Below are 22911 nucleotides of genomic sequence, written 5' to 3'. Positions count from 1 at the left end.
ATTCAATTAAAAATGGGGGTACAGATCTAAACAGAGAATTCGCAATAAAAAAATCTCAAATGGCCAAGATTGACTTAAAGAATTGCTAAACATCCTTAACTACCAGGGAAATGCAAATCAAAATGACTCTGAGATATCATCTTATTCCTGCCAGACTGGCTAAGATCAAAAATACTAATGACAGCCTATGTTGGAGACGGTGTGGAGTAGGGGGAACACTCTTCCACTGCTGGTGGGAGTGCAAACTTATACCGTCAGTTTGGAAATTGACATGATAGCTTTTCAAAAAGTTGGAAATCAATGTACCTTAAGACCCAGTGATACTAGTCCTGGACATATACCCAAAGGATGCTCAATCATACCACAAGGACACTGGCTCAGCTGTGTTCATAGCAGTGTTAGTTATTCATAATAACCAGAATCTGGAAAAGACCCAGATGCCCCTGAACTAAAGAATGGGTTAAAAAAAATGTGGTCAGCAGTAAAAAACAAAACAAAGCAAAAAAAACCCCACAAAAACAAAAGGAAACAAACCAATGACATCATGAAATTTGCAGGCAAATGGATGGAACCAGACAAAATTCATCCTGAGTGAGATAACTCAGACCCAGAAGGACAAACATGGTATGTACTCACTCATAAGTGGATATTAGCTGTAATGTAAAGGGCAACCAGGCTACAGTTCACAAACCCAGAGAGGCTAGGTAACAAGGAAGACCCAAAGAGGGACATGTGGATTTCCCTGGAAAGTGGAAATAAAAGAGATCACCTGGATAAACTGGGGGCAGACAATGCAGGGGAGTGTAATGAAGGTGATAACATGGTGAGATGGAGGTGGAGAGTAATGAAAGATACATCTTAAATGGGGAGTATTTTGTGGTTAGGGTGCCAGGGAAACTCCCAAGAATCCACAGGGATGACCCCAGCTGAGACTCCTTGCAACAGTGGAGTCTGTGCCTGAACTAGCCTTCTCCTGTAGTCAGATTGGTGACTACCCTAATTTTCATCAGAGAGTCTTCATCTGGTAACTGATGGAAGCAGATGCAGAGATCCACAGCTAAGCATTTGGCCGAGCTCCTGGAGTTCTGTCGAAGAGACAGGGGAGGGGATTGTACCACCCAAGGGGATCAAGGTCAGAGACAGATGCCAGAGTTCATGGGAGCTCCCAGACTCTGGACCAATAGCTAGGGAGCCTGAACGGGATCGATCTAGGCCCTCTGCATGTGTGTGACAGTTGTGTGGTTTGGTCTGTTTGTGGGGCTCCTAGCAGTGGGATCAGTACCTGCCCTTGGCACTTGAGCTGACTTTTGGGAACCTAATCCCCATGCTGGCTCAGCCTTGATGCAGGAGGAGGAGCTTGGTCCCGTTTCAGCTTGATGTGCCATGCTTTGTTGACTTCCATGGGAGACCTGCACTTTCTGAACAGAGACAGAAGAGAAGGGGCAGGGGTAGTAGAAGGGAGATGAGGGGAAGGAACGAGAGGAGAGAGGAAGGAGATGCGGTGGTCGTATATAAAATAAATGAAAATTTAATAAAATAGAAAAGAGCACTGGGAACTCAAGAATATCTATAATCTGTGTTTGTTTTGAAATAATACATATAGGTATTTTCAACATTTCAGCATAATGGGAATTCATTACCAATGAGCAGTTTTCTCCACAGAGGGATCATGGGATAGATATTTATTTACTTGACAATTTGTGTTGTTGTTGCTGTTTGCCTGTTTGGGATAGTATTGTACCGTGTAGCTCAGGCTGGCTTGGAACTCACTATGTGGTCCAGTATGTTCTCTTGAGAACATTTCAAAGACCAAATGCAGTGTATATTACAAGGCAGTGGGCTGGGCAGAGTTGGAGGAACAGGCAGCGGCATCAGTATCGATCAAGGGGGGTGTGGGAGGGGACCAGTCAGAGGCTCACTTTGGGATTCTGGAACGGGGCTCATCTCTGCAAAGTTCCCATGACGTGGCTGGAAAAACAGTGGGCTCCAATGGGCTGTTTGATTCCAGGCCTTAGGAATGGGAGCTCGTCTCGCTTCTCCTCTGCAGTCAGTGCCCAGTGGTGGAGGTTGGCCAAACAACCTTGTCTTTTGCCGTAGGGCTGCTACCACGCTGTGTACATTGCAGAGTGCTGTGAGCCCTGTTCCTTCGGTTTTCCCCACAGGCATAAGGAAGGTTTAGGTCTGAGAAGAGCTCTGTTTCCTCTTCTGCCCCCTGCAGGCCAGTTATGGAACTTCTCTGGACGCCGCTGCTGCTGGTGGTTGTTTGCCTCTCTGAGGTCCTTGGCTCGCCAGGGACAGATGCTGGCGTTAACATTTCCCGGCCTGTGCACATCTTGGAGGACCAAAGCTTAATGGTGCTGACTCCTGCAGGCCTGACGCAGACACTGAATGAGACGCGCTTCCTAATGGTGATTTTCCGTGAGTATATCCGGCTCTGACAATGAAAGGCGATACCTGTCTCATTGATCTGGGGGATGGCAGGAGTCCTACATGATATCCAATGCATAGAAAGACACAAAAATAATGTTAGCACTCACAGCCAGGGAAAGGCCTGTCCTCATAAGAATGCAAAGCTCTGCTCTCTCAGCTGATTTTATCACAGTGGGAGACCAAGTTCATCTCTCTCCTTTAACCCTCGATCTCTGACCTATGCCCTTAGCTCCTGCTTTTACATTTTTAATTACTCCGATAGCAACCAATACAAACAAGTCAAAGTATCCGAACACCTCACTTGATGCCAGCCGAGATTTCATTGTCTAAAAGAGGCTTTAAATAAAACTCATTATGTTCCCATCATCGATTCTGTCAATACGCAATTGAATTCAAAATGAGTTTTTGAAATCTGGTAGGCCTTCTAAAGTGGCCTTTGGGAAAACCATTTTGGGGAAGGATTATAAACAATTCCCTCAAAGGTAAATGGGTTTTTTTTTGTATAGGAAAGTTGTTAGGGGCCTCTCAGTGACTCTCAAATCATTGGCCAGTCTCCTATCCTTCTGATGACTCCAGAATTACGGTTGATGCTCAGTGGGACCTTCCTTTCTCAGGTCTGAGTCTAAATCAAGCCTTAGTATTTGGGATTTGGTTGTGACTGTCTGTTTCTTCTAATGTCCTGTGAGCACTCATGATGCCATCAAACACTCCATTCCACAGTTAGAGACCTCAAGGTCATCCCCAAATTTGCTGTGGCCTCATATGGCCCCGTGGAATCCTGTGGGTTCTGCATCTCATACTCTGTGGTCCCCAAATCTCTCCACACCCTGTGTCACTGCCTCTGCTTCATTCTCACCATTCCCCACCTGAGCCCCAAGGTAGGCTCCTCCGTGGATTCCAGGCTCCTTCCAATGTGCTCTCTGCCAAGCACTCAGAGGGACTGGTTTCTAGAACGCAGCTTTAGTTGTCAGAATGGAGTATTCTGGCTCAAGTCTCTAGGCCTTTTCATCACGCCCTTTGCCCTGTAGCATCCATCCTTCACTTTTGCACTTGGGCTGGGAGGTTTAAGCTTCGTGTGTGGAAACTTCTTTCATTCCTGTTTAGACTGGGTAGGATTTTTTCCCGGTTTCCTCAGCCTTCCTTCCAGTGGCCCAGATCACCTCAACAGCATTTTCGAACTGGCGCGCTCCAGGGCACGCGCGATCCTTGTCTTGATCCCTAGATCTGACACTGTTGGGACATCGTAAGTCTCCACACATGTTAAGTGAATGAATGAATGAATGAATGATATGTTCTTTGGATCCTCGTTTTCTCTGTGGTAATTAACTTGAATGAGTCAAAGAGAGAAGGAAAGGCTACTTTGGGTAGAAAGTGACCAAGAAAAAATTAGTAGATGTCTTAGGCCTAAAGCAAAGGTGGCAAGAATCTGTCTTGGGGTTACAGGAGATGATGGAGATGGTTATTATGACTGGGCTAATGGCAATAGTGAGTGATGATGGAGGTAATATGGAGATGGTGATGATGATAGATATTCTAATGGCAATGGTGATAATTTTCCAGGAGAGCCTTGATTACCAACTTGACTAAGCCTAGAGTCATCTGAAAGGAGAAGCCTCAGCTGAGATATTCCTTAGGTAATGTTTTCTGTGGACATGTCTAGGAGGTATTATATTAACTATACAGGAGCGCTCAAACTACTGTGGAATGTATCGCCATTCCTTGGACAGGTAGTCCTTGGTAAGCAGCGTTTCTCCATGGTTTTTGACTTGGTTCCTGTTTGAGTTCCTGCTCTGACTTCCCTCAGTGATGGATTATGACCCAGAAGTACAAGGCAAATAAATTGTTTTTCTCCCAAGTTGCTTTTGGTCAGAGTGTTTTGGTATAGCAGAAAAAGAGTAACTAATGCAGAATAGAGGTAATTCTAGAGACAGTGATGTCGATGGAGGGGATGGTAATGATGATAGAGAGTATGATGATGGGAATATTGAGGATGATGTAGATGATGATGGTGGTCGTGATGGAGATGCTGATGGGGATACTGACTGCCATGATGAGGCGTTGGTGATGACAACGGGTCTTGGTCTTAACTATGGCAATGACGATTTTAATGGACATTGATCAAACACCTGCATTGCAGATATCAAACTCAGTACCACGGTTCCCGTCTTTTCCATCAGACCAGTCTCAAAAAGGTTAGATAATCCCCCTAGAGTCACACCACTGGTCTGAATTTAAAACCAAGTCTTCCACCCAAACTGCCGCTCAATCCATTCTGCACCCCTACCTTGATCTCCAGAAGATGAACTTACTTACCCATAAGTATTGAAGGCCCTGAGGAAACAGTGCTAAACTACATCACCTCCTGGAATGTACAGGCAGGAGAGGAGAGACAAGCACCAAGGAGATCCAGAAGTGAAGTATGGGGCGTTTCGTGTGGCTAAAAGTGCTACGGTGAAGGCCAGGCGATGAGATGTGATAGACGCGTGAGAGGTCTCTGCTGTGGCAACACAGTCTCCCTTACCTCCTATGGCCGTGGTAACACAGTCTCCCTTACCTCCTATGGCCTGACAACACAGTCTCCCTTACCTCCTATGGCCTGACAACACAGTCTCCCTTACCTCCTATGGCCTGACAACACAGTCTCCCTTACCTCCTATGGCCGTGGTAACACAGTCTCCCTTACCTCCTATGGCCTGACAACACAGTCTCCCTTACCTCCTATGGCCTGACAACACAGTCTCCCTTACCTCCTATGGCCGTGGCAACACAGTCTCCCTTACCTCCTATGGCCGTGGTAACACAGTCTCCCTTACCTCCTATGGCCGTGGTAACACAGTATCCCTTACCTCCTATGGCCTGACAACACAGTCTCCCTTACCTCCTATGGCCGTGGTAACACAGTCTCCCTTACCTCCTATGGCCTGACAACACAGTCTCCCTTACCTCCTATGGCCTGACAACACAGTCTCCCTTACCTCCTATGGCCTGACAACACAGTCTCCCTTACCTCCTATGGCCTGACAACACAGTCTCCCTTACCTCCTATGGACGTGGTAACACAGTCTCCCTTACCTCCTATGGCCGTGGCAACACAGTCTCCCTTACCTCCTATGGCCGTGGCAACACAGTCTCCCTTACCTCCTATGGCCGTGGTAACACAGTCTCCCTTACCTCCTATGGCCGTGGTAACACAGTCTCCCTTACCTCCTATGGACGTGGTAACACAGTATCCCTTACCTCCTATGGCCTGACAACACAGTCTCCCTTACCTCCTATGGCCGTGGTAACACAGTATCCCTTACCTCCTATGGCCGTGGCAACACAGTATCCCTTACCTCCTATGGCCATGACAACACAGTCTTCTTACCTCTGCGTCAGACTCCCCAGGGCTCTGGGTTATGTATGGAGTCTCCAAATGCCCCACCACTGACAACCATTCCAATGCTTCTCTTGTCTGAACATATGCACTCATAAACTCAGCAACCGTGGACCCAGCATGGGCAAGTCCACAAGGAAGCATGGAGAAGCCACAGAGCAGAGTGACCAGCGAAGGGTCCAGAGCTGCTGCACTGGTGGAGGGGTATGCTGAGGGTGGTGATGGAGCAGACAGGAGAAACATCGACCTGCGAGGGAGGCAGAAAGTCTTTCCTGGTGATCACTCCCAGCCAGGTTCCATTGCTGAGCCAGGGACTGGCTCCTGAGCCAGTGCCAGCTGTCCTGGGGCCCAACTTCCCTGGCTGTGCTTTACAAAACATATATCTGCCAGATGTGGCCTTACCCACAGTCAGGAGGTGACCTGCACTCTCTCCAAGTGCTCCAGATGGACAAGAGGTTTGGAAGGGATAGAGCATTCTGGCTTGAAAGCGAATCTGTCCCCCCCAGTCCTGACAGCCTACCGGTCTCAGACATGTGGCTGCAAGGACCTTCAGCCTAGCAATGTCATCAGAAGCTTGTCGTTTCATCTCCTCCCATTCCAGCGAGGATAACCCATCCCTCTGGCCAAGCTCTGTTCTCTGAGGCTGTTTTCAGTAAAAAAGACCCTACCTACTTCACCTCCATACCCCAGCTGTGTGAACAACTAAGATCCCAGAATAGCACACCCTTTAACAAAGTACCGGGGTCTTTTTGGCTACCGCTTCTCAGGGTGGTGGGGTCAGAGAGGGGAGTGAGCCTTCAGCATACCCTACTCACCTGTTCCTCACACCTCACCTACCCTTGCCTCAGAGTTCCCAGCCACAGCACGAGGGGTGCAGTAACTGCTTAGTTCCAAAATATACCACCAGATGGCGCAAGTGAGTCACATCGCTCGGCCTTAATTGCTAACCGAAGAAATTTTTATACCATTAATAACAATAGCAATTAAAATGCATCTGTCCTTATCATGTTCCAGGTATCGATCTAAGTGCTTTTATGTGTCTAGTTAAAGTTTAAAAAAATATAAAAGTTTTTCAGCCAGCTTAAGTATATCTTGTTATCAGGGCCTTGAGCAAGTATGTGGTTTTGTTGTGCCTCAAATCCTTCATCTATAAAATAATAATCATAACCAATAGACTCTATGCCTGTAATCTGACTGCTGAATTAATTCCATTTGATCCTGATAATCTCCCAAATTCTTCCATTTTACGACCCCTTTGTCTCATCTGTCAAATTTCTGAAACCCATTCTTTAGCTGTGAACATGGGGAAATCCTGGGGCTCCCAGGACAAAGACCAGAAAGGTAGAAGGAAGAGGGGTTCTGTAGTCTCTCTTCACACTGATTCTTTCAGATGATCCATCCTCGAAACAGTCCAGGAAGCTGGCCGAGGAGCTAGGCAGAGCCGCGGAGATCTTCGGCAAGGGCAAGAACGGCTTGGGCTTTGGCAAAGTGGACATCACTGTGCAGCTGGAGCTTAAGGAGGAGTTTGACATCAAGCAGGCCCCGGAGTTGAAGCTGTTTGTTGAGGGCAACAGGTCCAGCCCCACCAGCTGCAAAGGTAATGGTGGTCGGGATGTAGGTTGATTTCATGCTCGTGGGGAAAGCCTGCTTGGCAGTTCAAGGCTGGATGTGGGAGGCTCTGATCCACATGGCCTCACAGTGACCCAGGCTCCTTCCAGCTGTGGTTCCATCTTGCTTAGCCCTGGAGCCACCTGCTCTTTCCCCAGTACCCAGATGCAGGAGCTCACCACAGGTAGCATGCATGCCGGAGAGTGCAAAATCACTCCTGTTTGCCATCTTCTGCCTGGAACCCGGGACCCTCCACAAATGCAAGAGGACTAAGAAACATAGCTCAGCTCTGTGTCTAGAGGAAAATGGGACGTGGCCATCATTCGGCTGCTTCTACCACCACTTCTCAGCTAAGGAGGGACAGGAGGTTCTTTCTATCTCCACTTTTCTCCTGTAGAGGGTTTTGACAGGGAAGCACTGCTGGGCTAAACGAGAGGTTGCAAGGGGCTGGGGACATAACTTGGACAGCAAAGTGCTTGCAAAGGATCTGTTTTGGTCCCCCAGAACTCCTGGGGAAAATGCCAGGCTTGGTGGTGCCTTTTTGCAACCCCAGAGCTGGGGAAGTGGAAACGGGTAGGTGACCAAGGCTAGCAAGCCAGCTAGGTTAGCTTATCTGGGAAGTTCTAGGCCAGTGAGAGGCCCCATTTGGAAAAGAAAAAAAGATGGTGCCTGCATAACACCCTATGATTGATCTCTGGGGCTCTACATGCACATGTGTGCACATACATACACATACATGCACAGAAACAAGCAAGAGGGCTTGGGGGTGATGGAGCAAAAGGTCGAGGTGGAGTGTCTATTACCATGATATTGAAGCTGTCTGTAGAATTACTTACCTTAGTGTGTGACATGGCTGATTCTAGTTTTCAAGTGTAAGCAGATATGGAACAGATGGATATGGATGGACAGATGGATGGGTGGGCTCACTGCTGGATGTTACAAAACTGGTGAAACCGAAAGGAACCCAGCGGGGGAGGGGGAAAGCTGAGATGGCTCAGTGGGTGAAGGCGTTTGCCGCCAATACTGAACTTAATTTAATCCTTATGACCCAGGTGGAAGGGGACAGACAACCTATGCCTGAGAGTTGTTCTCTGGTCTGCACAGGCAAGCTGTGGCGTACACCCTTGATAGTTACTTCATAAATAAATGTAACAAGAAGCTAGCCCATCCTCTACCGTGCCAATAGAATGGCGCCATGGTGTATGTGTGGAATGGCAGAGTCAGAAAACAGGCACTGCTTTCCCCAGGCTCTGGCATTTCTGAAGCTGTCTTCTAAGCAGTGAGCATATGAGCACACAAAAAGCCCAGGAACTAGATGAGCAGACAAAGGATCCAGTCCCAGGAGTCAGAGAGCAGGTAGGGGTTTTAGCTTCAAACAAACCCGATGGACTGTTGTTGCAGGAGCCAAAGGGTTAGAAAGAGACTCCCTGAGCAAGAAATGGAAGTACATAGCACTGGATACTCACAAGAGGGCGTGGGAGAGACACTGCGCAAGCGCTTCCCAGGGAGAACTTCATAGCACAGAACAGGCGGGGGCTTCAATGCCCAACAGTCCAAATGGAAGGTTGGGCCACTGGGGAGACCTAGCGAAAGAGAGATGGGGATCTGATTGCTGGGAATTCTGAGGAGTGATCTTCAACTACAGGGACCCATTTAACCCAAGCAAGGGGCCCTGGACCATGTGCTGGCTTCAGGACTGTGAAGAAGCAGGCCTGGGTTACTTTGCACAAGCCAACATTGCTTAAGGCGTGGCTCGGGTACTGGCTCGCCCTTCCCTGAAGGACAGCTGAGATCCGATTCTATCAAGAGTCGACAAGATGATTTTGTGGCAGCTTCTTATACCCTATGTGAGGTTGGCAGAGAAGATACTCCAGGACATCCGAGTCTTGGGGGCAGCTAGTGGCTGTGACCTCCTCTGCCCTGCAGGGGGCTTCCCATCCCCTCTCCAAGGGAGTCTGCCTGACTGCTTAGAGCATGCCACCTGCTTCCTCAGCTGTGTTCGCACTGTATCTGTGAATCGCGATCAAGACTCAGAGAACGCTATCTGCTGTTTATTGTCTTCTCCGGCACCGCAAGGGCAGGGGCTAGTCTGTCCTTGGGGTTCTGGTCTCTGCATTCAACCCCCCACTTCCTGCCTCAGAAGCATCCATCCCTCTTGTGCAGCCTGTTTCCCCATCTGAAAACAGGGAACTGGAAAACTCTACCGCCCCTGGCTGTGAGAAAATAAAGCAATGTGTGTAAGGCACAGGACCTGACAGACCCCTGCAAGCAGGCACTGGCTTCCAGGTGCTGCTTATGCCTCACATCAGCCAGGCATGGCAATTATGTTACAGATGGGGCAGAGGAAAGTGGAACAACTTCTACACAGCACCCTAGCTGGAGCTGGCAAAACGGCTCAGCGGGTAAAAGTGCTTGCTGCCAAACTTGGTGACCTGAGCTTTATCCCCGGAATCCACACACTGGACTCCAACAAACTGTCCTCTGATCTTCATGCATGCTCCCTGGTAGACCTGTACATCCCCACACATAAATAAATAAACTGAAATACTGAACTTTAAAAAAAAAACAAAGACAATACTCCAGGTAGGGAGCATTAAAACCAGGGAAGATTTTCCTGGAAAGGGAATTTTAGAATTAGGAGGAAGAAAAACCTATCACAGCTACCCACTATGCTATGCACTATGTGAACAGATATGACTGTATTCCAATAAAGTTTTATTTATAAAAGCAAACAGTGGGGCAGATTTGGTCCATAGTTTGTTGAGCTCTGATCTATATCGTGCTGTATATGAAATAAGTAGAAGTGTTTATTATTAACCGTTATTTGTTTAAGCCTAGTCCAGCGCTTGGAACAGTTATGTTTTTAGTTGTTAAGTTTGAACAGGATGCAATTACCAGAGCGCACTGCAGGAAGGCAGGCACAAGAGGACACATATACTTCTGAGCTCACTCATCTCCCTCTTCTTCAACGTTACTTCCCGAGCCCAGAAAGAGGAAATGGGGTGCCAGGATGAGTCTGGGACTCTGGTCTCCAGGATTAGGAAGCACTCTGGCTCTGAGTACTCGAGCAGAGCTGTAGACCTTGGCTTGCATTTGTTTACTCTAGACAGAACGAACAAGGCCTGCTTGGCAGGGCTCTTTGGAGTTCCAAGAGGACACGCTGCTCTGCATGCCCCCTGCAATGTGACTGTGATGAAGCCCTGCTCAGGGCACAGGTGGAACTTAGTCCTTGCGGGTCACAGCCCAGTCCTGTCCTCCAATGTCTGCGGATTGATGGTGACAGACTTGGCCGTGTCTCCCGCCCTGGAGGAAGGAGACTCAGATGGCCTCTGGGGCCTCTATTAGTGATGCAGCCACAGCTTGCGTCTGGAAACATGCAGCCAAACTCTGGCCCAGTCAATCATTGACACAGCATTCACACCTGAGTTGTCACTGTGTCCTCTGGCACAGAGTCAAGAGCCAGGGGAGGTGCAGTGCCTGCTGGCAAGGGCAGTGCCCAAGCTGTAGGCACTTGGGAATAAGATCTTAGTCAAGTTCAAAACTACCTAAGCTCCACAGGGTCCAGAGGGGCAATCAGAGGCCATGTACCCTAGAAGAGGAGGCCTGGGAGTAACTTCTCTCAAGCTGGCTTTCCTGGTGGTCCACTGCCTTCAATCCCTCATCCTAAAAAGATTTCTTGAGCACCAAGTATGTGCCTGGTAACTCACAATGAACAAGTTTACTCCTAATCATAACAGCGGTTTCAGAATGTGATAGACCTACGGAAGAACAGGAGAAATCATAGATAAGGCAGGGCAGAGGGGGCGGAGGAGGGTGGTAAGGCAGGTAATGACTGGGGGCAGGGAAGAGGTGGATGAGGAAATGGCTGGGGCAGGGGAAAGTTGAGGCTGCAGCCATGAGTCTGATGACCTGGGGTTAAGCTCACTTGGAGGCTCTCTGGATTCTTTCTCTTTTTTGTGCTTTGTTTTTGAGATGGGGTTCACTGTGTAGTCCAGACTGGCCTGGGCTTCAGACTCCTCCTGCTTCCATCCTGAGGGTTAGGGTTAGAGGCATGCAGCATCACCTCTCGCTTCAATTGTAACCGCATCTACCAAAGCTGAACATGACATCCTCCGTGCCCAGAAACGCTGCTCCTGGCCCACAAGACTGACGGAAGTCAGTCCCTGTGCTCCAGGTAAATGTACCCTAGGGTCCCAGCTGTAGGGAGTTAGGACAGGTGAACGGTGCATAGTTCTCTAACTATGAACATGGCTACCCCTGGGTGTGGGTGTGAGGCTTCAGCGGCACACACATCATTTCCATTTACTTCTGTGATTGCCTTCTTCTACATACTAAGAGTTTGAAGGGCCACACCCCACTTCTTCATCTGGGTAGCAGTTACATGCACATGTCTGTGTTGTGAAAAGTCATCGCACGTACATTGGCCTGTAGGTACAATGTTTACCCTACAGATTTAATGCGCTTAGGATAGTGATTCTCAACTTGTGGCTCGGGACCCCTTTGGGGGTCGGAACAACCCTTTTTACAGGGATTGCATATCAGATTTTTACACTATGATTCTTAACATTAGCAGAATTACAGTTACAAAGTAGCAATGAAAATAAGTTTATGGTTGGGATCATCATAGAATGAGGAACTGTACTAACGGGTCACTGTATCAGGAAGGTTGAGAACCACTGTCTTAGGAGTTGGGATGGTTCATGCTGCCATCTGGAGCAGTCTAGAATCACTGGGCAGATGGGTCTCTGGGAGCACCTGTGGGGGATCATCTTCATTGTGTTACCTGATGTGGGAAGACCCACGTTAAGTACCGGAAGAACCCCAGAGTTACAGAAATAGGTGGCCTTTTGACTTCCATGTTAAGAAAACCAGTTCTTTTCCTATCATCTTAGAGAAGGTTGGGAATGCTTCCTCTAAGGTTAGATTCCCAGGTGGGCTGGTGAACCGGCCGTAAGCAAGCTGAACCTTGTTTCCTTGTCTGGACAAAGGGAAGAAGTGAGCATGTTCATTAGAGTTGCTGTTAAGGGCAAATATAAGCACAATATTCAGTACAGGGGCGCAGCCATGGCAAGAGCTTGGTGACATTTAGCTGCTCTTAAAACAGTCCTTAATACAGTCTTGTCTCAGAGTTTGGGAAGAAAAGAAAATGGAGATACTGCCAAGCGTGGGATTCAAGACAAGATACTTCTGCTCATTGAATTCAGGAAGGTTCTGATGGAATTCCTTTAAACATCTCTCTTCAGATGTGGTTGAATCTACAGCTTTGGTGGTTTGGTTGAGAAGACAAATTCTCCACAGAGCCCGTTTGTTCAACAACAGCGAGGAAGTGGCAGATTTTGTGAAATCCAGGCCCTTGGTCATCGTAGGCTTCTTCCAGGTATTGGGGTGAAGAGGTGGGGGGTGACTTTTACCTGGTGAGTGCTATGCGTGGAGGGTCTTGGGTGAGGAGGGTTCCTGACTTGTGTAGATCCTTGCTCAAATTTCTTATCCACTGAGTTGGTGTCCTGGGGGAGCTCCTGGTTTCAAAGAAAGAAAACATGGAAGTTGAAATGTTAACAGTTGGTTAGAAGATGGAAAGATAAGAGACTGTCATCAGTATTTAGTTGGTTTCAATGCTATAACTCATCTTTGGGGTATCTATTTAGAATACCAGAGGATAAGAGGCCATCTTTGTTTTCTGCTTTGAGAACTATTTCAACTATGATTCTAAAAGGTGTTTGTGTCTGCTTAAGCCAGTTTCTTATCCATAAATTCTTTCCAAGCCTCCATAGAAACTAAACTATCAACATTGTCGCATGCACCCATTGAAGGGTCAGTCTTCATCCAGATCAAGTATGGGGAGATACTTGGGCTAGCTCATAAATAATTTAAATGTGATTATGAAATGACTTACAATCACTTCCTATTGATTTCATTCTTTATAGTTATAAATGTTACCAAGTATGTTTGCTTGTAGAAAATGAGTTTTTCATGTGCTATAACTGATTTACTTTAGGTAGACAAAGCCTCCTCTCTCAATAATGTCAATCTTTGCTATCATATTAATATGTGAAGAGAGCACATGGTTCTTTCCTTTCTGCTCCCTAAGAGTGTTTTTGGCCTAAATATTCTTCCATGCTGAATGTTGAGTCTCAAAGGCCAAAAGTGCCCCTGCATCTCACCACCAGTTCACATTTGGTTTGTGTGCAGTCAAATAAGTGACTTCTGAAAGTGATTCAGGAATTAATTTTAGAAATGTTCTCAATTCATGGGTTAGAACAGCCTTTGTTTTCATAATAAAAAAAAGTAAAAATGCCTAGTTCACGCCATTGATCTCTGAGGATTTGCCTTGTGAGGTTCAGTCCTAGCTAGAGGAACATTCTAGGTGGGAAACATCCATGAAGGAGGATTTAGACCACCCAGCAAAAATCCAGAATTTAGAAAAACAAAGGCACAAAGAGACTATCATTTCTACCTTCCCCCCAAGACAGGCAGGCACTGTTACCTCCTCCAGAGAAATACATACCATGCTCTTCCAAACAGGATTTAGAGGAAGAAGTGGCAGAATTGTTTTATGACATGATCAAGGACTTCCCAGAGCTGACATTTGGAATGATAGAAATCAAAAATGCCATTGGGCGTTTCCATGTGATCCTTGACAGCGTCCTGGTGTTTAAAAAGGTAGGTCTTTATCCTATACGATCATGAGGGCCTTTCACTTCATGTGATGACATTTGGGGACAGGCTCTGGCTCCATTACCTGTGAACTATGTGTTCCTGGACTAGTTGACTTGTGAGAAATCTGTTTACTGGACCCCCACTGCCTTCCCTGCTTCTCTGCCTTTTCTGGTATCTGTCACATCAAGACTCAATCCCATGGACTTTATTTTTCTGGTTCATGTTTTTCCATCCATCTCTATCAATAATTACTATATATACTCATGGCTTATAAATCTCTGTCTTGACTCTGTGAAAATGCATGCTTGATACTATTGCTACCACCTATGGGGTTGTCTGGTTGCCTATATAAACTGAAAACTTTGTGGAGATCATCCCTCCTCCTCCTCCTCTTTCTTCTTCTTCTTCTTCTTCTTCTTCTTCTTCTTCTTCTTCTTCTTCTTCTTCTTCTTCTTCTTCTTCTTCTTCTTCTTCTTCTTCTTCTTTTTCTTCTTCTTATTCCTCTTCCTCTCCACCTCCTCCTCCTACTTCTCTACCTCCTCCTCCTCCTACTTCTCCACCTCCTCCTCCTCCTCCGCCTACTTCTCCACCTCCTCTTCACCCTTCTTCTCCTATTCCTCTTCCCCCCTCCTCCCCTTCCCCTTCCTCCTCCTCCTTCTCCTTTTCTTCCTCCTTCTCGCTGCTTTTTTATTTCAAGGAATAAAGCACACGTAGCGATAAAAAACAAAAAACAAAAACAACAACAACAAAAAAAAAAACTCTGTCTCCATCTAGACTTCAATTAACTCCTGATTTTGATATGTAGAACCAGACAGTTCATCATGGATCATGTCAAAGTCCTAATCTTCTCTCAAAGTTCTCTTAAAGCTTGTAGACTCTCCAGGCATGATAGTGTACATCTTTAATACCAGAACTTGGGAGGTAGAGGCAGCCGATTTCTGTGAGTTCGTCCCCAGCCTGGTCTACAGAGTGAGTTCCAGGACAGCTAGGGCTGTTACACAGAAAAACCCTGCCTCAACACTGCTCCCCACAAAATAAATAAATAAATAAATAAATAAATAAATAAAAACAGAAAACTTGGAGAGTCATAGCAAAGAGTGCCACCATCCCCTCATTTAGTGGAAGAAGCCAGAAACTCTAGGTTTCATTCTAAAATCTCCCATTTTTCCAAAACTCCCTCATAGCCAATCCTAATAGTCACATGTAGGCCTTCTAGTCATGTCTTCCTGTCTCCCCACACAGAGTAACAACTGTACAATAGCCTTTTTACTTACAGATGAGCTTAGTTCCTTATCTGAGGCCACACTTGATATGTGGAGTGATACTCAGATCAACACGACCTTCAGAGGTGACACTCAGTCTTGCATTATTTTTCTCTTCGGCCCATATAACTCATTAAAAAGGTTTTAAGATGGAGTATAAAGCAATCTGTCCTTTGAATGAGACAACATGGAGTCAGGAAGAGATCCAAATACATATTGAACTCTAATACATGAAGCCAGAAGAGAAAATAGTGTTATTAAAAATAGGATGTTAAGAATAACCAGGTAGGGAAAACAATTAAACTGTAGTCAGGCAGCAGATCTTACATATAATTAAATTCCATGTGACCCTGATTCGAAGCTGTAGCTCATGAAGTCATGTATTCATGTTTCATATGATGATATAGGATAGTTTGCTTTGTTTTGTTGTTTTAATTTTATTTTACATAAGTGGGTGTTTTGTCAATATGTATTTGAGCATCTTGGAGGCCAGAAGAAGGTATTGTATCTCCTGGAAGTAGAGTTATAGGTTGTGAGTTACCATATGGGTGCTGGGAATAGAACCCAGATTGTTTGGAAGAGCAGTCAGTGTTTTTAACCACAGAACCATCTCTCCAGACCCAAGTTTGTTTCCTATACAAGGAATTTGGGTAGTCCTTTCACAAAATGTGGAGAAACCCTATTAAATTCCTGTTAAATGTGTACTGTCTACATATCTAAAGTCCTGCAAAATAAACTGATCACAAAAATCAAAGGCCAATAGCAATTATGAAAAATATATTCCAGATATTTTTATATCTATGATATATACTTTTATTAATTATTTGGATTCTGTGCCCTACCTACAAGCAGAGAGGTATATTTTATTTACTAATTTTGTTATTTTATTAATGTTTTATTTTTGAAATTACAATTAAGGAATTCATCCCTTTCTTTTCCTCCAACCCCTTCCTCTACTCTTATTCTTCCTCAAACTCTTAACCTCTTTTTCTTCTGTTGTTGTGACACGCACACACACACATACACACACACACACACACAGATACACACACAGCCTCCTGAGTCCATATGATGTTATAGGAAGGTATATCTTAAACAGCTAATACTATAAACACTATGGTTAGTCTGTCCATTTTTAAATCCTGGCTTTGGGGTTTGGGTGCAGTTCAATGGTAGAGCACATCAACAACAGAAGTTTCTTGTCCTGACCTCCCAGTCCTAAATAACTGACTCAAAGGCTGAATATGAATTATAAATGCTTGACCAATAGCTCAGGCTTATTCCTAACTAGCTCTTACATTTTAAGTTAACCCATGTGGTGGTATCTTTATTAGTCTGACACCTTCATCTCCCGCTCCCTCTGCATCTGCCTGGTGGTTCCTTACTCCTCCCTTCTCCTTCCCATCACCCTTAGTTTGGTTGCCCCACCTATACTTCCTGCCTGGCTACTAGCTAGTAAGCATTTTACTATACCCATTTGAGGGAGCAGTCTTTACAGTGTACACGAGGGTTATTCCACAGTGCATGTGTGATCCTAGCACTAACTATATACCTTACTCCTGATTTCATTCTTTACTTAGTAATCTTGGGTGGGTTATTTTTCCTCTCTGTGTCTCCTCGTGTGGGAAATTGGAGAGATGTGAGGACAACAAAGAAAGGAAGAATAAAAAAAGGAAAGTGGGAGGTTGATGTTAATGCATAGTTTGGGAGATTCCATGAGGACTGAGTAAACTGTGTATACATGTTTACAACTGTGGCGGGCACAGCACACTCTCTAATTAGTATTTTGAGGCTGCTACTATAACCAGTAAAGAGATGGAACTTTATCCAGAGAACAACTTGGAAGCAAGAAAAACAAAAAGAAGAGTCAGATTTGTATTCTGACATCAGGCTAGCTGATGTGGGATGGTGTGTGTAGAGGTTGGTGGGGGGAACGCATCAAGAGTCTAGCTGAGAAGTTTGTACCAAGTTGGGAATGGTGGAGATGAAATTAATATGGAAGTGGAATACTTAGACCATCAACAATCATATTACCGCAATGTTTATCCAGATCCTTCTGGGAATTGGCTAACATAGCAGGATTAGATATGCCACCTATTCATTAGGGAAAAAGCATAGGGATGAGGGACTCAGAGAGCCTTCAGACCATAGTGAAGGTGTGACCCTGTTGGATTTAGGAAGGCTGATAGATCACCTCCAATTTAGGTGCCTCTCAGAATCTCCTCAATTTGGGTTTGCCTTCGGCCATTGTTTGGTGGTGGTGTGGCATGGTGTTCAACCTTGACACACATTTTGGTGGATTTCAGAGTACAATAGCTAGTGTTGTTGTCATCAGATTCCTTTTCTCGTTTTCACATCTGACCCACAGACTGATTCGCTCAGGGTTCTTATCTGTTAAGTTCTTGGGTTATCTGTTATACCTGCCAACATCCTTATGTTTGGCTTCACCCCAGGTGTGTGTGGGGGAGTGCTGTTTGCACCTGTTAGGTGTGTGTATTATGAAAGCCACTACCCTCTAACATGCTTTTCCTTCGGCTCAAGGGAAAAGTAGTGAAGCGCCAAGAGCTCATTAACGACAATACCAACAAAGACTATCTCAATCAGGTCGTGAAACAGCAGCTTACAGGCTCTGTGATTGAATTCAACCCTGAGGTCAGTGGGCAAAGCAGTCCTGGGAGGCCTATGGGCCCCTTGTGTGCACTTTGAGTGACATGCTCTCCTTGCCATTTCAGAATAAGGATCTGATTTATGAACTTAGCATCTCGAATCACATGTTGCTCTTTATCTCCAAAAACTCAGAGCCATACAGCATCATAATTCAGCATTACAGACTGGTTTCGAAGGAATTCCAGAACAAGGTTTGTAGGCCAACCCGTTGTTGTTGGGGGCTCTTTGATGGGCACACAAGAGCAGCAGACTCTGGGGGTGGTTGTCTTTTCTCATCACTATAAATCAATTCAGGAATGATTTGCATTTATTTCGCATATGTCTATTTCATGAGTTACACGCCAAGGATATGTAACGTTTGCTATTTTATTTTACACAAGTCTGTTCCATTCTTCCTCTGCAGGGAGCCAAGCCTATGGTCTTTTACTCTTCTTAATATGTTAAAGGTGTTCCTTTAAAGTCTATGTTCTACATAGACTCTGACTTTAATCTAGAAAGTTCACACACAAAAGCAATGGCTAAAATACACTTCCTGGTGCTTGTAATTGGGATCATCAGCACCATGGGTAAAAACTTGCCTCCTACATCCTACGTCTATGTGTAATGCACTTACTAGCATCTGGACTCTGAAAGACATTTTCTTCATTAGAAGTTATTCTGAAATTAAATGAAATGGTAATGTTGACGTGTAAACATGGAGTAAAGACTGAAGCATAAACACATTAGTACCAAGACACTAGTTTTCAGAAAGATTCTTCCAATCGCAGATACCTCTTGCAAATATTAATCTATCTTGCTGTTTTTCAGTGTTACACTTTCAGATATTTAACGTGACTGTGACCTGATTGCTCACAAGCAACAATTGTCGTGACTTAACCATATTTAATTACAAAATATTGTTAGTGTATGTATGTACGTGTGCTTATGCATTCCACAACATGTGTGTGGAGGCCAGGGGACAGCTGTCGGGAGTCTGTTCTCTCTTTCTACCATGTGGGTCCTGGAAACTGAGCTCCAATATCAGGTTTGGCAGCGGGCATCTTTGTCTGCTGAGCTACCTTGTTGGCTCACAACTGTATTTTCTCATTTTTCAATAACCTTTAATGCATCTGGAATTTACTTTGGGACAGATCAGGAGATGAAGTTCAAAATTCCTGTTGCCACAGTCAGAGAGCATCCCAGATGTCATTACTGAGCTACAGATTAAAAATTTGGCTGATACTATCCTGCTGAACCTTATCTATAGGGTATAGAAATAACTGGTACGTGTTGGATATGTTCAAGATGGCTTAACCATCTTTTCTATGTTTTGTAGTTTCTCTAGCATCCAGAAGGCTGGCACATTTTCTTTTGTGGGCAAACCTTTGGCTGGATGAACGACCTGAAAGTATGTGACCGCAGGTGCCTGCAGAAGCCTCGAACTCATCTCCATGTGCCCACTCTTGCTCCTTTTCTGCAACTAGATCTACTATTTGAAAATTTCCACCATGACGCTCTCTGGCTTGGCACCACTTTATTCTGACCAAACTAGACCCAAGCTTCTTACTGGACTTCTGATATCACATGCCATTTTTATAGTGTCTGATTTCATCTCCCATGATGCTCTCTATCATGCTGCTGATGTCTTTCCTTTCCAGAACCTTCTATTCTCCATGCTCCTTTTCCTACTGGAGATTTTCTTTGCATTGCCTTTCTACTTGCTGGATTACTGTTTCCTGTTCTGTGTGCTTTTTCTCCGGGCCCCCTAACATACTGAGCCCATGTCTCACCTCATCTGCACGGTTGCCCAGATCCTTATTTGTTGTCATCTAATATACTTCCTATCCAATTCCTCCACTAGAATGTGAGTTCCACAGGGCAGATATTCTGTCTTCCTTGTACAGTACCATGTCCCCAGTGTCCAGTTAAACGTGAATATTTGTTGTGTGAACATGTGGATAATGGGGCATGGGTTTCCCTCATAGAGCAAATTTGAACTCACATGTGGAAAGCATTCTTGCACTGCCACTTCTCAAACCAGGCCTTTGCACACATTCTTCCTTCTATTGATTTTATTGAGCTCTACATTTTTCTCTGCGCCCCTTCTTTCCTCTCCCCTCCCCTTCAACCCTCTCCCAAGGTCCCCATGCTCCCAGTTTAGTCAGGAGATCTTGTCTTTTTCTACTTCCCGTGTTGATTCATGTATGTCTCTCTTTGTTATCTAGGTTCTCTAGGTTTGTGAATTGTTGGCTGGTTTTCTTTGTTTTATGTCTAAAAGCCACTTATGAGTGGGTACATGTGATAAGTGTCTTTCTGTGTCTGGGTTACCTGACTCAATATGATGTTTTCTAGATCCATCCATTTGCCTGCAAATTTCAAGATGTTGTTATTTTTTTCTGCTGTGTAGTACTCCATTGTATAAATGCACCAGGCTAAGGATGTTGAGCATTTTCTTAAGTGTCTTTTAGTCATTTCTCTGTTGAGAGTCCTCTGTTTAGGTCTGTACCTCATTTTTAAAATTGGATTATTTGTTCTTTTGTGACCAATTTCTTGAGTTCTTTGTATATTTTGGAGATTAGCCCTCTGTCTGTTGTGGGGTTGGTGAAGATCTTTTCCCATTCTGTAGGCTGCCATTTTGTCTTGTTAACTGTGTCCTTTGCTTTACAAACTGAGATACAGAAGCATCTCAGTTTCAGGAGGTCCCACTTATTAATTGTTTCTCCCAGTGTCTTTTTGCATACATTCTTAAAGCAATCCTCTAAAGCAAATATGATCATAATCACCTTTTGACAGACAAGGAAACCAAAGCATGGGACAAGGATGAAACTCAGGACTTGCTCAGTTCTGAAGTTGGGTGGATTATGCACAGCACAGAAACCAGCCTGGGGGAGGGGTTGCATGTCTGCTCCTGAGTGTGGGAGTGAGTCTCCCTGGAGGCACTCCCTAGCCCTTGCTCTTTGAGTTTCATCAGCTCCTTGCTTCTCAGTGGCTCCTTTCCCTTGATGAGGGGTCTAGAGCTGCAAGAGGTTTTGCTTGATTTGGCAGATTCTTTTTATCCTTGTGAATGCGGATGAACCCAAAAACAAACGTGTCTTCGAGTACTTCAGGATCGCAACAGTCAATGTCCCATCAGTTCAAATTCTGAACATAAGCTCTGATACCAGATACAAAATGCCCACAGATGACATAACTTTTGAAAGCCTCAAGAAATTCTGCCAGAGCTTCCTCAGCAAAACTGCCAAGGTAAGTTTGCTTTCAGGTAAGTTGTGTTTAGAACCTCAGGACCTCTTTAGAATTTTGCTGGTTTCATCTCATTCTGAAGAGACAGAACAAAGACCATCCTAAGGCTCAGTGTGGCCCAGTCTCTCCATTTTTCACCTTCAATCAGTGAAGCTTGTGGCTTTTTCTGAGACTGGAAACTTATTACCAGTTCTTTAGTCATAAAGAAAATAGAAGTTCAGGATAGAAGAAGAAAAGAAGTTGAGATGTTCTAGAAACTGACTTGTCTTCTGAAGGAGGCTTTAGTCCTTCCTACAGCCTCTTCTCAGAAAGCCTGCTTGACCTAGGGTTAGAGGGGAAGGAGATGGAAAATAGCAGCCAGGATTTAGCCGCAAGAGCTTCAGAGACCTTTAGGTTGTGTTGGGTGGAAAGATACCGTCCATGCTGCTGAAAAGGTCGGTTCAGGAAGTTACCTGCAAGCCCTCCTGATGCATAACAGTGTTTATTGTAGAAACCGAAATATCTTTGAGAGTAAGTGGAGAATCCTTCAGACGTGTTTCAGATAATGACAGGAGTGCACAGAGAGTCCTCTGGTAGCTCTGCATCTACGGAGACCTTAGCTCTGGCTGCTTCCCTTCCCTTCCATCTATTTCCATAGGGACCCCTCCTCCTCTACAGCCTTCTCAGTGGGAAGGAAGGTCTTCTCTGACTCACATGATTGTGAGGTCAAAGGGAAAAGCTGGTGTCCTTCCTGGTACATCCAAACCATTTCTCCTTCTAGCTTCTAAAACCTAACATTTTTTTTGTCTTTCATGCTTTTGGCATCACACCACGTCCTTTGATCCCTTGCTGTCATCCTCTGACCATCTCCCTTGCTCCCTCTGAGGATGCGAGCTCCTCAGTGCAGGGTACCTCCATGCTGCTTTGCCATCATTCCTAGGCATTAACGTCCAGCATGCTTAGCTCTGTTCTCCATGGATTGGTATGCACCCACCATCCCAGCCCTCTACTCAAGTGCTCCATATCGACAGCTGCAAGTTCCTCCAAAGGTCTCATTTCAAGCTTCTCTTCTTAGTTCACTTTACACTGCTAAAGAGCCTCACCATCCAAAGGGAACACTCCTCCATTGCTGGTGGGAGTGCATACTGGTACAGCCACTTTGGAAATCAGTATGGCAATTTCTGAGAAAATCAGGAAAAAACTCTCCTCAAGACCCAGCAATGTCACTTTTGGGTATATACCCAGAGGATGCCCAATCATATCACAAGGACATGTGCTCAGCTATGTTTATAGCAACATTATTTGTCATAGCCAAAACCTGGAAACAACGTAAATGCTCCTTGACCAAAGAATGGATAAGGAAAATGTGGTACATTTATACAATGGAGTACTACACTAGGGAAAAAAAAACAATGACTTCTTGAAATTTGCGGACAAATGGATGGATCTAGAAAACATTATATTGAGTGAAGTAACCCAGACCCAGAAAGACAAATATCATATATACTCACTCATAAGTGTTTTTAGACATAAAGCAAAGAACACCAGCCTACAATTCACAATCCCAGAGAACCTAGACAACAAAGAGGACCCTAAGGAAGACATACATGGATCTAAATAGGAAGCAGAAAAAGACAAGATCTCCTGAGTAAATTGAGAGTGTGGGGATCATGGGAGAGGGTGGAAGGGGAGCAGGAAGGAAGGGAGGGAGTG

General features: G+C 45.1%; 1 protein-coding gene across 1 annotated transcript in view; it reads left to right on the top strand.

The window, feature by feature from the left end:
* The window catches only part of Pdilt (protein disulfide isomerase like, testis expressed), a 33846-nt gene that overhangs the window by 5204 nt on the left and 5731 nt on the right, over positions 1-22911 (top strand). Inside the window, exons 2-8 of the mRNA XM_075972035.1 lie at positions 2219-2418; positions 7197-7403; positions 12658-12791; positions 13937-14074; positions 17875-17985; positions 18066-18191; positions 21025-21222. Coding sequence (XP_075828150.1) covers positions 2226-2418; positions 7197-7403; positions 12658-12791; positions 13937-14074; positions 17875-17985; positions 18066-18191; positions 21025-21222 — 1107 coding nt within the window. The 5' untranslated portion in view covers positions 2219-2225. The remainder of the gene's footprint in view (positions 1-2218; positions 2419-7196; positions 7404-12657; positions 12792-13936; positions 14075-17874; positions 17986-18065; positions 18192-21024; positions 21223-22911) is intronic.

The sequence above is a fragment of the Microtus pennsylvanicus genome, chromosome 5, assembly GCF_037038515.1.
Source record: "Microtus pennsylvanicus isolate mMicPen1 chromosome 5, mMicPen1.hap1, whole genome shotgun sequence".
Classification (NCBI taxonomy): Eukaryota; Metazoa; Chordata; class Mammalia; order Rodentia; family Cricetidae; genus Microtus; species Microtus pennsylvanicus.
Note: the sequence above shows the minus strand (reverse complement) of the source record. Positions and strands in the feature narration are given on the sequence as shown.